Genomic DNA, 14,052 nt, shown 5'->3' on the forward strand with positions numbered 1-14,052 from the left:
AAATTTACACTGAATATCATTCAAAAGTAAGGTAACTTTTCACTTTGCACAAATCTTAAAGGATCTATGGCACAATAAAAGCCTGGATTAGATTTCTAATAGATATTAGAAACAGTTAACAAGGAGAAATAAAAATTGGGTACAAGAATGATTTGCACAAAGGGAGATAAAGATTAACCACCTATGCACTTTTTTCTAAATTTGGAACAATAGTTGAGCATGAACTGACTATGAACAAATGACTTTTTTTCTGTCACGAAAAAGGGCAAACAATACTGATGTAAAAATAAGAGTGATACATACAATGTAATCTTGATGTTAACCTTGGAATGCTTGCATATATGCTTAAGTTCATTGACAATCATATATTATTTAGTGGAAAGAGTGAAATGTCAAGAATCCACACAATTATTAACACATTTTGAAAAAATATTCTCAAAAAAAACATGATGCCACTAAAACTCACTCATGATGCAAGCTCAAGAAGTGATCTGAAAAGATATTTCTAGACTAAACTGCATTTCATGAACATGCTATTTACAAGTATGGAAGAAAATATAAAGAAAGATGGGAAAGGTATAGTGGAAGAACTTCTGTGCAAGAAAAGTTGTACCGGTCCACGTTAGTTTGTGAAAATACCAATCTTACCTACTATAATTAGCGTCACACTTTTTTCAGATGGGTCCAGACACACAAAAGATGTAATTGTTACCTAATCAGCTGTGAATATTACAATTTTTTTCGGTTCCTGAAGCATTTAAATTTTTTTCTCACAAAATATATAACTGCACAAAAAAAGCAGTGGTTTTGACTTCTTTCTACACAATTCTACGGAAAACATGGTGCTATATGGTGACTTCTGATTGACCAAGAGCTTGGTAACATGTCAAGATAATAATTACCAATCAAGAGAACTATAAAAACATATGAAAAACACAATAAAAGATAGAAGGAAGAAGGTATAACTGAAGGAAGGAAGAGAAATGTAGGAGCATTTGCCCATTCTGTATTTTATTCATCTAGAATAGCTGCACCATGCTAACAACACGTGTAATTTCAACAATCCTAGGAAAAGTGGATGCCACTAGATTTATAGAGGCACAGTTATTTCAGCAGTGTGCCTAGCAGATATGTACTGTTAGCTCTCAGAGAAATTTTTCTGTTGACATAAGTTATAAAATTTTGGTAAAATGTAGCTAAGCTGGTTTAAATAAACAAAAACTTTTCATGTTTTGAGTTGTCTTTGACACTAAGAAACGTGTGGGTATTTTTCTTTCCACCCCTCACCTTTTATACTTGTAGGCAGCGCTTAGGACCCATTATAGTCCAACATGCCTAGGCTGAACTAAACCAGTACAAGGTGTCTGAGACCCTTATTGTTACTTGACTTGTTTCAACTCAAATGAATCTGCCTCCCACTCCATTCAGGTCAAGATTTAGATTGAATTGACAATACAAAGAATTGCCAGGTATGTCACCTAAATGCGTGAAAAATATAGTATCTGCCTCCTCCCCTCCTTAAGCAATTATGACAATAAAACCCCTAAAACAGGTACAACTATGCTGACAGACTAGGGTTGCTTTTTTCAGTTTAGCTAATTACGCACAGAAGGTGGCAGAAGAACTCCTTTGGCTGGTATATGCTTCATGTATCTGGAGAGAGCTAAACCAATACAGCTATCCTGGGAGAAACACTGCAGCATCAGTGTCAGCTATATCAAAACCTACAACTTAACCAAAGCGATCAAACCTAAAGCCAAAATAAGCTCTGAATTCTATTTTTTTCATTAAAGTACAACAGAGCTTATTCAGAATGGGAACTGTTTGAATTCAGAGTGATCAACAAAAACAGCATCATACCATATCTTCTCTCATCTTGCCATCACCACATGGCTTAAGAACAGCATGTACAATATAAGCCTTTGTTTCTTTATTATGATTTGTAGTTTGCAACAGAGACTTTCCATACATTCCTAAAGGAAGTCATAAGTAAACTACTCTTATTGTGAAGTGCTGGCCACGCCTTAATCCTTGTTTTCCCAGTGCAGAGAGATCTGCAGAATTGTCTCTCTATAGCAAACAACATCCTCAAAGTACTTGAGAGGATCTCTGAGGCTGAGTTTCTATCCAGCAAATAAAACCCTCACCATAACTCACCGAAGAGACTTAGGCTTTTATTTCTAGACTGTACATAGCAGACACAGCTTAAACCAGGAGAGCAACAGAAGAGTACAGGTTTCTGCCCTTTGTCTTCCATTTCTTACTCCCAGGCACAAAACTGCCACCAGCGGAGCACACCAGTTTCCTTTCAGCTCTTCAGCCTCAGATTGTGGGGATTACAAAGAAGCTGCCTGTGACACTGCACATTGTGCTTCAGCTCCAAGTATGAAAAAAGAAAATCAGATGTAAAGTTCTTCATCATCAGCCTGCCCCCATAATGTGATGCTTCTCACTTTTAAATGTGGTTTTTTACTCACCTAACTGATTCAGGGTCAGGAAAAGGGTTAAACTTATTAGCTAAACCAGAACTGAATTACAGTTCAGTCACAGCCAAATCCAAACTACACTTCAACAGAAAAGGTACAATCAAACCAACTGATCACACAAAATGATGGATTAAATCAAATGATCACACAGACACATATGCTTGGTAAAGTGATCTCAAAAACTACTTAAACTAGTGTAATTTTCCTCTGTTGTTCCAGCCTGAGCACAATATGGATTTCCACATAAACTAGTGGTGACTCACAGACAACATACAAAAACTAACCTGAAATACACCTTTTTTTTTTTCTCCAATTGGCAAGTTCTTGAAATGCACAGAGATTTTTCTTAAGGAAGTTTAAGACGTAACTGGAAAAATTAAGGAATAGACCGGAAAAGAGCAATGCACAAGCATTTTCTTTCACATTTAGTTGTGCTAGTGGAATAGGATAATGTCTTTAACTACCGCTAAATGTTGCCAATTTACCAGTCTGTGAGGGACCTACTAATACGAACCATCTTTTCATTCAGTTCAAGTAAAAGAAGAATGGTAGCACCCACTTAAATTGTTTGAGGTATCGTTTGCAATTCTAATTAAGATAAAAATTGTCAAGTTGCATTTTGTGTGAATTCCTTTCAGCAGCAGTGCCTGGTTTGGCACACACTGCCTCCTCCTCCTCGGCTATTCCAGCTGTGTTAGCAGAGTACATGTAGCTGTGATGTGAACCAGATCAAGAAATTTATCCCTGTTAAAATAACCCGTCAGGAGGAAAGTTAATTTTTAACCTGGATCACTTCCCCAATGTAGGTTAACTTAATATTTATTACTTGAACAAAGTGAAACAAATCCAAGAGGAAAGAACAAAAAAGACCAAATTTAAACTATGCAGTAACTTGGTGACTAGGACAATTACTTACGAGGTGGATTCAAGTTTCTGTTCCAAAAGGGGACAGCAAGAATTTGTGTGATCTCTTCTATGTCAAGCAAATATTTTTAAAAAAGGTGTTTATTGAGCAAAAATAGTCTCACAATGGAGGCTATCTCACCCTGCCACTTTGTCACCAGTTAGCACATACCCCTGAAATCTCCCTGCTTTTTCTACAAAATTCCTATCATATATTGAGCATTCAACCTGAACCAAACTTTTCAGATAGGCATCAATTTGCTCACCCACTTTTTCTAACTGAAAAGGCTGAAATCACTTGCAGTTACTCAGCACTCAGAATGGTGATAAGAAATGAAATGTTCTGTGTACTAAATGAAGGGCATTACAGTAAAATAATAAATTAACATTTCATTGATAAACCAATTGTACTAACAAATTAATTTGCCAAGGAACATTACTCCACTTATTTCTTGATTTTTGAGTGTGTGATTTTGCTTTCTTAGCATTATTTCAAAACCATGTTTCCAGAGCAAGTGAAAAAAAAGACACCTGAAATAAGTCTTTAAATTCTCATTAGAAGTTACCTGGTTTTACATCACTAGGTTATTATTAATTGCTCTGTAACGTTGCCAAGGCTGACATAAGCACCTATGAGTGCTCTCACAAAGTATCCATTGGGGAACAAGCTAAGGTGAGCTTCACCTAAAGTTTAAAAATCTTTGTTTCAATATACCATCATGTGACTAAAGATTAGTAACTAGCGCTCCCAGGAGACAGACTAAACCTTAAAGGCACACTTAAACCCTAAAGCAACTTAATTTCACTTGATGACTATTTTAGAAGTCCAATTTTACATGATAGTAATGCAGCTTTTACACAGATAAACTATGATAGTGACAATACAGTTTAGCTTAGAAAAAAATATAAAAACAAAGGTATGTTATTACTGTATATCAGGGATCTTATCTTGCTGCAGCACATGAAGCATAGACCAGAACCGTATCTTCTATGTTCTATACATTGGCAAGTGCTGTACTGCAAACGTTCAATAGCAACTAATTGAGAAGTCTCATTTTTCTCAATGGAAGCAGGTGCCAACTCAGAAAATGTGTAAAAGTAAAACGTTGTTCTCCTTGCTTCTCCCAAATGTAATTCTTCCTGAAAACAATCAACATGCCTTACTTTAAGAACACAGCATAAACTGTTCAGTACCAAACACTTATTGACACTGATGTCTTACATCCCCTTATGACTTCTTTTCCATATACCTTTTTTGTCTTTAATTTAAAAACTAGATTAAATTGAATCAAAGCAATTCCAGACTAAAACCAAAATTAAATGGCATCTACACATGTATTTCTAAGCATCTATTACACTTGCATTAGTTTCTCTACCAATGAGCCTTAATGAGAGCTGAAATCCACAGCAAATTACACAGCTCTACGTTAAGGTTCCACAGCACCCTTCCACAGATAGACCTTCTGGCCTTTTCCTTTCTCTAGCACTGTTATTTGCTCATCCAGGAAGCAAGATGGTCGAGATAACTGATACCGCCAAAACCAACAAAAACCTGAAAAATTAATTTCAGCTAAATCAGCATACCAACAAATCCCAAAATTGGCAGTGCCAGTATAAAGTAAACAAATGGAAGTGTGGTGGACATGAAGGAGCATTCCAGCATGGCAGGTTTGACTTAAATCAACATATGTTGCCTTAGTGTTGCATCCTCAGTGCAATGGATAGCAAGCCAATTAAGAAAAGCCTGAGTAAATCAGTCTTACTATACAACATGATTTTCAAATTCAGCCTCACAATAAGGTTACGCAAACAAAACAAAAGCCTTTCCAAAAAGTGTGGATGTTGCAGGATAAAAGCTTTTTACTATCAGCAAAGAATTACCTCAAACCAGGACATTACACTTTTGCTGAGCTGGTGTGGAAGGGAAGAAAAGTTTTGCATTTCAAAATAAAGCACAGACAATAAAAAAATTTATCTTGATCTTAACTACATCAAGTTTACTATACTTTCATGAAACGTATTAGTTATTCAAATTCTGTACCTAATTTTCTTACATTTTAAATGCATGTTCTACGAAAAATGAGCTGTTATAAAATGGTAATATCTACTGCTTGTAAAACAAAACTTTTCTGTTCTGGAAATTTTCAGAAAGTGACAAGGGGGACACTCAGAAATGTTTGTTTAAACAGTAAAAAAAAAAAAAAAAAAACCCAAAAAAAAAAGCTTTTCAACATGAGTTGTGATAAAGATGGTAAAATTAGCAGTAATTTTGTTTTTTCAGAAGCCAGAAACAGCAATGTATTTTTTTCAGTGAAAGCATTATTTTAGTCTTCCAGGTATAGCATCAGATATCAGTAAACTGAGACTTAGTTACACCAGTAAAAGTTTTCTGTGATGTAAATAGGTTTTTGATATCTTAATGCAAGTGTGTCAAACGTGCAAAATTCTGAATACTGTTTCTAACCAGAAACCCAGTCAATTGTTCTGTGTAAGACACTCGGCATAAATGTTACTTAAACAGGCCCAGCCCAAGGCTACTTTTGTTAACATTAATTCCCAATTCCATGCTATCCCTTTTATTATGACACAAATAGTTCTGCCAACATTTGGTGAACCACATCAAGGAATTAAATTAGATTAAATGTAACAGAACAAGAGAACAAAAATTTCATAAAAGCATTTTCATGAAGAATTCATTTGGTGGCTGTAAGAAACAGCTAGGCTAGCTTAAACAAGAAAGCAGTGTGATAGAAGGTGCAAGAATACTAAGGTGACTGAAAACTGCTTAAGATGTCATTACCCCAGAGAGATGTGTAACTATGGCTTTAGAAGGAGCATGAACAAAACCAGAAAACTGACTTCCACCTAGACGGTCACTTCTCTCTTCTTCCCTCCTCCTCAAAATTCTGAATGCATGTACTTTAAATGGTGTTGAGGGAAATCAATGGAGAATTCTGAGAAAAAAGAGCAACACTAACTCCATTGTCAGCATCATTACAGTCCGGTTTGATAGAACAGGCTTCAATTAATAATTTATATGGATTCCAGAACTGTGAAGTCTCCCAGTTATATTTATCATCCTGAACGGTTGATAACAGATTTATGATTTTTCAAATCCATTACCTACAATACTACAGCAAGCCTCATTATCTTCAAAACACTTAACAAAATCATGGATAAATCTGTTAGAACTTACACTCACGTCTGAGGCATTTTAATCTTATGTCAGAATTTTGAAATACGATGCAGTTGCAATCAACCACTGAAGCCCTGTTTACATTCCAGAAACTTCAACTGATATAATTAACCCAATCCAGTTGCTTAATGTAATAAATAACAGAGGTTAGCAATGGTTGTGTAAATCCTGATGAACTCCTACTACTTTACAATTTTACACAAGTACAAAAAGAGAGTTACTTGTTTCTTCATTGTAGAATTTTGAAAGATAAAGAAAAAGAAACGCTTCCCAACAACTTCCAGTAAGAGATGTAAGCTGTTTATAAACTAGAGCCTGGCTGCAGGGGGACTTGTTGCCCCAAGCCACTCCTGAAGACCCCCTGTTGATTACTAAGTAACAAGGGCTCTGCACTAGAGATAAAGCCCCAGGCTATATTACCATTCACTGGAGGATTCTCAAATTACTTTTCACATTGGAGTGAGAATCTCATCTCTATGTGATTAAATACTTGGTAACACTGCACAGAAAGTTGATAGAGAATATACTACTATGAAACTGTTACAAAACACATAATGTATCCTGGCAATTCTATTTTACTAGTAATTTTGCATTTATATTCATAATAACTGAACCTTTTACCACTGAGAGAAGCCTTACCGCTGAGACCAAAGCCTTCAACACAAACCTGCAGCAATGCAAAAGCTGTAAAAATCAGAATTCTCACCATTAAGCAGTAGTGTCTCAGTATATGATTTTATGACAAGCTAAGACCATCTAACGACTAGCTGTCATTGATGAGGGCAGGCCTGTTCCAAGTGATGACATCTGTCCAACTCACTAGTAACCTGGTTCAGGGAGATAAGGAGGTAGAAAACTAATTCTATACCCAAGTCCTTAACTGACTCAGAAGAGGACTGGCTAAGAGCCAGCAGAGATGCAATGGAAATATAAGGAATGTATGACTGATGATGGGAAAAAGAGAGTTAAAGAGCTCCTTTTGACAGGCAATGGTTACAGAATTAGCTGAAACATATGAAACCTACATGGAAGTCCATCTGCCACCACAGCTAACTCCTGTTGGCAGGTAAGATAAACTAGCAGAAAACTAACCTGAAAATTAAAAAAATAAAATAAAATTCTTCCAGGTTAATAACTCCAGTAGAGTGTTCACTGCTGTCCAAAAAAAACAAGTACATGTGAAGACAGTACTGCACCAAACAATTAGGCTGGTTATGCTGCTCTGGAACCACAACCTGGAAATACTCAGAAAATTCGCCAGAAAGCCTTGCAAGGCCCATCTTGAAATATTTAATAAACAAGCAAAAAGTATGCCATAAGTCTGGAACAGAAATATAACAAGATGTTTCTATCAGACATGTTAATGTGTCATATGCAGAGGACAAAATATTATAATAATCTAATCCATGGCTTTTCCCCTTTACTAAACAGCAATCCTCTTCTGACTCCATTTTCTGATTTTGCACTCCTTTTATTCTCCTTAAGCTGTCATTTCCCATTTTCAGTTCTCAAATGCCTTACGCTTTCTTGTTCTGACCAAGAGTAGTGGATTTTAAAACTTTGTCTTTAGTAAAGCTGAACATGATCTGCTTACAAGCAGATCTAAATCATAACTGCTACAGTAACTTCCTCACCTCACCAGATGTCTGTCCCCACAATATTTTGCAGACAGGCACTTGCGTATAATAGTAAGGTCAATCAGTTCACGACTCAGGCAAAAACTAGTACTACAAAAAAATCATCAATTTACGGCTAGATCAGCAGCTTGATATAGCTTACTGTGCAATAGCATAAGTATCAGTGCCAGGCTAAGGAGAAGGGTAGAAAACTGCAGCTGAAGATGAGTGTGGAGGTCTGACCACAACTATAGACTCACTCTTAGATATCACATTATGAAGCATAAGTAAGAAGTGTCAGCTATGGTTTTAAGCTCTGGTTTCATTACCGCCTAACCCTACCTAAATGCTGGCTGACAAAGCTCTGTACTTCCTGCACCCAACTGGTATATTCCTGCCCTCTCTCTTACATCAGTTCTGGCAGTCTACCAAGCCATTTCAGCACAGATAGAAAACTATTCATGTTTTACGGTTCAGTTAGTTTCCTGCCAGCTTAGGCATGGAAGGAAGTGGATAAAACTGCTGCATCGAGCAGTTTGACCAGCTTAGGCTGCTTTGAAACTACCACCTTACTTTAAGCAATTCAAAAGGCTACGTTAACACCCTTGTTACAGATTGATTAAACAATGCATGTTTCAGCTTAGCTTAATCTAAACTAGAACTGATTTATAGCAGTTAAAAATCAAACTGCTTATACCAAAACAAGAATGTTAAAGCAATTTAATTTATTTCCCTACAACTTTCTTTAGACATGGCCAAGACCTGTATGCTTCCCCTACAGGTTTTTCTATATAGGGTCAATTTCCTCATCTACATCCTTTCTAAAACATACAAAGTAAAATTCTGAACAAGATTAATGTTTCAAGAGGAAACGTTACCACTATCCCATCAGTTTAGAACCTTGCTGCACTTTTTCTACCTTACACAAGTATAACAACAGTTTTAAAATTCTGGTTTGTGACTTTTCTGCTGCAGAAACACTGCACTGAACTAAGAGAAACTTGTCTCAATCCAAATAACAGAAGTCCAGAAAGATTAATTTCAGCAGGTCTGCAATACTGCCAACTTTTTTACTAAGCAGATGACATTTACGATCCTTTTACTTTCTACGCAAAACTACAAATTCAGCTAGTATAAAGTTCTACCACTAATTCATAGATTAGGTTGGGAATACAACAAAGCAAGATGGCTTACTGGCAAGTCCCATGTTTTCCTTACACGCTGCATCACTTCTTCACTGGAAAACATACATACCTGTAAGGCCTTGGCATGGGTGGTTGTTATTCTTGCCCTCAGAGAGGTGCTGGCATGGGTTTTGTCAACATACATGTCAAATTTAAAACACCAATTAAAGCAAATCAGTATCTACTTAAATAAATATAAATTCCATTATTATTATTCAATTAATTCAACCTCTCTTAAGTATTATCTTTACTATGGCTGTTCAGATCACTCTCATTGGTGTTTAGAACACTAGGAGTCCTACTGTGTATAGACCAGTGACTTCCACACAATCACAGTTGAGCAAATCTGAACTAGCACTGTGGTGATCCTGTCTTTGTCTTCCAGACCACTTTCCTTTCAATCACTACCAGAGCTTGTCTATGAGCTGATTCAGGGAGTTGTATCAACAGTAAACTCACTCAGTATAAAACCATGGGTCTTTTTCTGACAGGTTAGCTCCCTCTGAATTGACCAGAGCCCACAAAGCAAGGGGAGCTGCAAGATCATGTGGCTGAGAAGGTTGGGAGATGAAAGACTGACCCTTTCAATAACCATGAGGCATTAAATCAGCTCACTGTCCTAGGAAACTTCATCTTAACCCTTTAAAAAAAAAAAAAAAAAAAAGTAAAAAGTCTTCTGTGGGCTTAATTCACTGACATCTTGAGGTCAGACCAGCACTAGAATTAATGTAAGGGAATCACAACTTACACCTGTTTCTGGGCTGAGTAAAGCAACAGCACTGAAACGCAGACACCTACATAAATAGGTATCAGATTCATAAATGACTTTTAGACATTGATTATGTCAGAGTGACATAAGTAATAGTTTAGCTCACTTGGTGCATGTGACATTCTTATTAGTACTAATATGTGGGCCAGAGTCTTTCTAAGAGAAATGAAGGTGAGATTTCATGGGCAGCTAAATGTATTTAATAACCCACTGTCTCTTGTATCAAGTTCTTATACTGTTTTCACAAACTGGTCACTAGAACAGCAGAAAAACGTTTCAGCTTTTAAGCTGGTTAGAAAGTTCAAATGGCTGGAATCTGACAAGCTCCACAAAGGAAGTAAGCAGTGGGAATACAAAGCTGAGAGCTTACCCCATTCAGCAGCAATCATTAAAGAAAACAAAGAATAGTTTACTTTCTGCTGGTTTAGAAAACTGAAACACAGAGATAAGTAAACATCAAAAGCAGTCCAGTGATGGAGACTGACATGCAAGACCAGAAGCAGAGAAGGGAGAAAAGGACAGGGAGAAGGAGCAAAAGGAGCAAGTGAATCTCTTCCGAGCTGTCAGATCATATGTACTGTCTCATTTAACCATGCCATGACAACTGAAACAAGAAATTTACTGTCTGTTAGCACAAATAAGACCCAAATGCAATTTTATAACCATGTTACCTATCCAAGCTACCTCATTAAAAAACAAAGGAATGCAGATGATCTGTGCCATGCATTCAAGATAATTAGATTTGCACATTCAGAGTTAACTAGACTTATGACCCCTGGAGTAGAAACATGAAGAATAAGTGGGTATGTACCAGAATTTAAAAAGGATCTTAGTAACCATTGCTGCCATTTTACAGAAATGGCTTTCAAGTAAACTGAGCTGCAAAGTCATCTGCAAGTACAAAAGGAGACGCGCCAGCAGCTGGCAGCCAATTACAATGAACTGGAGTTTTCTGATTGAAGGGCATTTCTGTCCCCGCACTCCACATGACAGTGGGAATATTTACACTGATATAGATTGTTACATATTTGGCTTTCCTTATACCAAGAGATAACATCATTTGCCTGTAATAACTCATTCATAGGGAAAACTCCAGAAACTAGGAGGACAGAAATTCTGTCACCTGCAATTCCACCACCAAGTTTAATTCATATCAAGGTAATAGGGATACATAAGTGTCCATGAAATACATACTGCTCAAGGGACATGGAAAGAGAAATGTTACTGTGTTTATTCTTAAGAAAATTAGTATTCATTACTGTAGGAAATACTACCTTATGATTATTATCATTACTACTACTACTTCTTTCTCCTGCATTGCAAATCTAAAAGTACTTTAAAGGAAGCCATGATAAGTGAGGTGATACAAGGGGCTGATGTTGTTTCATCATTTAACTTAAGTTAGTTATTCATACACCAGAAATAACAAGGGGGGGTGGGGTGGAGGGAGGGAGGTTTGACATATAATGAAAACCATGCAAAAATTAAAACACTTTCTAATATACAATAGTCATTGTAAAAATACAATAAGTCTTGAGTCTTCACTCAAGAGCAACTTCATAGTAGATTACAAAGTTTCACTATCCTGGTTTACAAATATTCGTATGTTGTAGAACATAGATGAAATACACCTTCTTACCTTTGGATCGAGTGGAGATATCCATCCCCTCCACCACCTCCTGCTCTGCCTTTATTTCCTCTTCAGCCAAGCTGAAGGATTCAAAAAGGTGAATTAGAACAGTTATAGATTGCATTGTTCCCATGTCTAACTTTGTGTATAGAAATTCAACATAACACTGTCAAATACAACTATATTAAATTTTCTGATGAAATGAAAGGTTTGCTGTTTGCCAGACAACAGCTGTTTGACCAAAACATGCAGAGAAACATCCAGGTACACATGTATGCTGCATATTACCAAATACAAAGGTAATGTTTTCATACTAATGACAGTCTTGTAACATGTACTGAAGATTATGTCACTGTATGTATAAACTGTATGTGACTGACAGACAGGAATTCTGTTCCTTGTGGATCTATATGGACAGATGCCTGCTAACATTTAAACACTCACCAGCATCAGTGAACAGATTAGCTGAAGTAACAGAGTTTGCAACACAGAACAGCTTGCAAAATTAGAAGGTAACATGCAATTTTAAAAACCTATTAAATACATAATTTAAAAGATTTTGAAACTAGACTATATAACAGAAAATGGAATATTTATAATTTATTGGCAATACAATTCCACCAATTATTAACTATAACAAAAAGTAAACAGAACAGACTTGCTACTATCATTCAACAATTCAATCTTACACAGTTTTAATTCACTCCTGGCAGGATTAAATGGTTAAGTAGATGACAAACTATATTTGACTTGCTGATATTCTGCTTTCTTATAGCGAGGCCATTCAAGAAAATAACTCAATGAATTTGGCTAGTTAAGTCAGTTTGGAGAAGGAAGGTGGAAGGAAGAAGAAAAAAAGAACTAGAATGAATATTGTGTTACACACCATTTTTGGAGATCTGATTATTGTAGATGAAAGGCAAAAGAAAACAGATGATGTTGAAGCAAGCCCAAATTCAAAATGATACACAAATTAGACAAATAAGGTTACGGTGCCTGAAGCAGGTATCAGAGTTGTCCACTAATATCACCAGAGCACAACAGCAAAGCAGGATGTAGATCTTTTCCTCTGTAGTGAGAGCTTACTGTCTAGTCTCTTAATGTAAGTTGTTGTTGATACCAGTTTACACTGATATGGCAGACCGTGAACTACTGCTGTGATGGAGCAGATTGAGATTCCATTCAGCCATCCCAGCTCTGGGGACAGCTATTTCTACCACAGAGGCCAAGAGGACAGCTAGAGACCTTTGCTTTAGCAACTGTGGTTAAACCTGCCTGAGACAGCTAATCAGAGCTCAGAAACAACACTGAGGACTTGGTTACATTTATATCAGAGAAACTCTTCAGCCTGACAAACAGTTTATATTAGCAGGAGTTTTGTTACTGGTGTAAGTTAAAACAGCTTCCCAAACAAAGTAAAACTTACCAGCAGAAGGACTTTTTAGTCTGGTATTTGTCAAAACTACTTTTAATCAACTATCAGCTACCAGGGGGTTGGGTTGCAATTCCTTTCATACTTCTAAACAGGACAGTTATGCCAGCAAAAGTTTTAAATATAAATTAACTAAGCTCAATGTATAGAAGACCAAAAGCTGAGAAGATCCGTGAACTCCAGAAATCGTTATTCTTTCCTTGTCATTTGAATATATCAATAATTTACAAATTAGCTCTTTAAAGTCATAAAAACACTGAAGAGAAGTTGTATTCTACCAGCATCCAGTCTCCCAGCTCGTGGACGACGCTGATAATACCAGTAGCAAGGAAAGGCGCACAGGTGACCAGAATTATGGTAAATGTGTAGCACATTTGACTGTAGCACAATTCTTCTCAGATTTATTTTGCATAGGCAGATTAAATGCATAATACAGTTGACCATACTACAATGCTCACCGACTTACTATGCATGGGCAGACCAATTATACTGCACATTTGTTACACCCTTTCCCAGAGGGCCTCCAGCAAAGAGGAGCTGGCAGTGTGTTGCAGACACCAAAACATTTCATGCACCACTTGCCTCTGCTCATTCTCTTCCCTAAGCAATGGAAGGGATGGCCCCACCGGATGGGTTTGTCATTCTCTTCCCATGTTGCATTGACTTTTTCTTCCCTTCTCCCCTTATAAAATCCTATTTCAGTATCACCAAACTGTAACAAACCCCATATTTTTAAAATATAATGTATATACAATTAATAATGCACACAGGTAAATATGTAACAATACACACTAATTCTGTCAAGAATGAAATAACTTGGCAGCACACATTACCTG

General features: G+C 36.7%; 1 protein-coding gene across 3 annotated transcripts in view; it reads right to left on the reverse strand.

Annotated features, from left to right (window-relative positions):
• Window positions 1-11,991, reverse strand: part of ZMYND8 (zinc finger MYND-type containing 8) — a 49,650-nt gene extending 37,659 nt beyond the window's left edge. For all 3 annotated transcript variants that reach the window (XM_082491365.1, XM_082491363.1, XM_082491364.1), the window contains exon 1: window positions 11,794-11,991. In XM_082491365.1, coding sequence (XP_082347491.1) covers window positions 11,794-11,917 — 124 coding nt within the window. In that variant the 5' untranslated portion in view covers window positions 11,918-11,991. The remainder of the gene's footprint in view (window positions 1-11,793) is intronic.
• Between the last annotated feature and the right edge of the window lie 2,061 nt (window positions 11,992-14,052).

Source organism: Vanellus vanellus, assembly GCF_965231255.1.
Source record: "Vanellus vanellus genome assembly, chromosome: 15".
Classification (NCBI taxonomy): Eukaryota; Metazoa; Chordata; class Aves; order Charadriiformes; family Charadriidae; genus Vanellus; species Vanellus vanellus.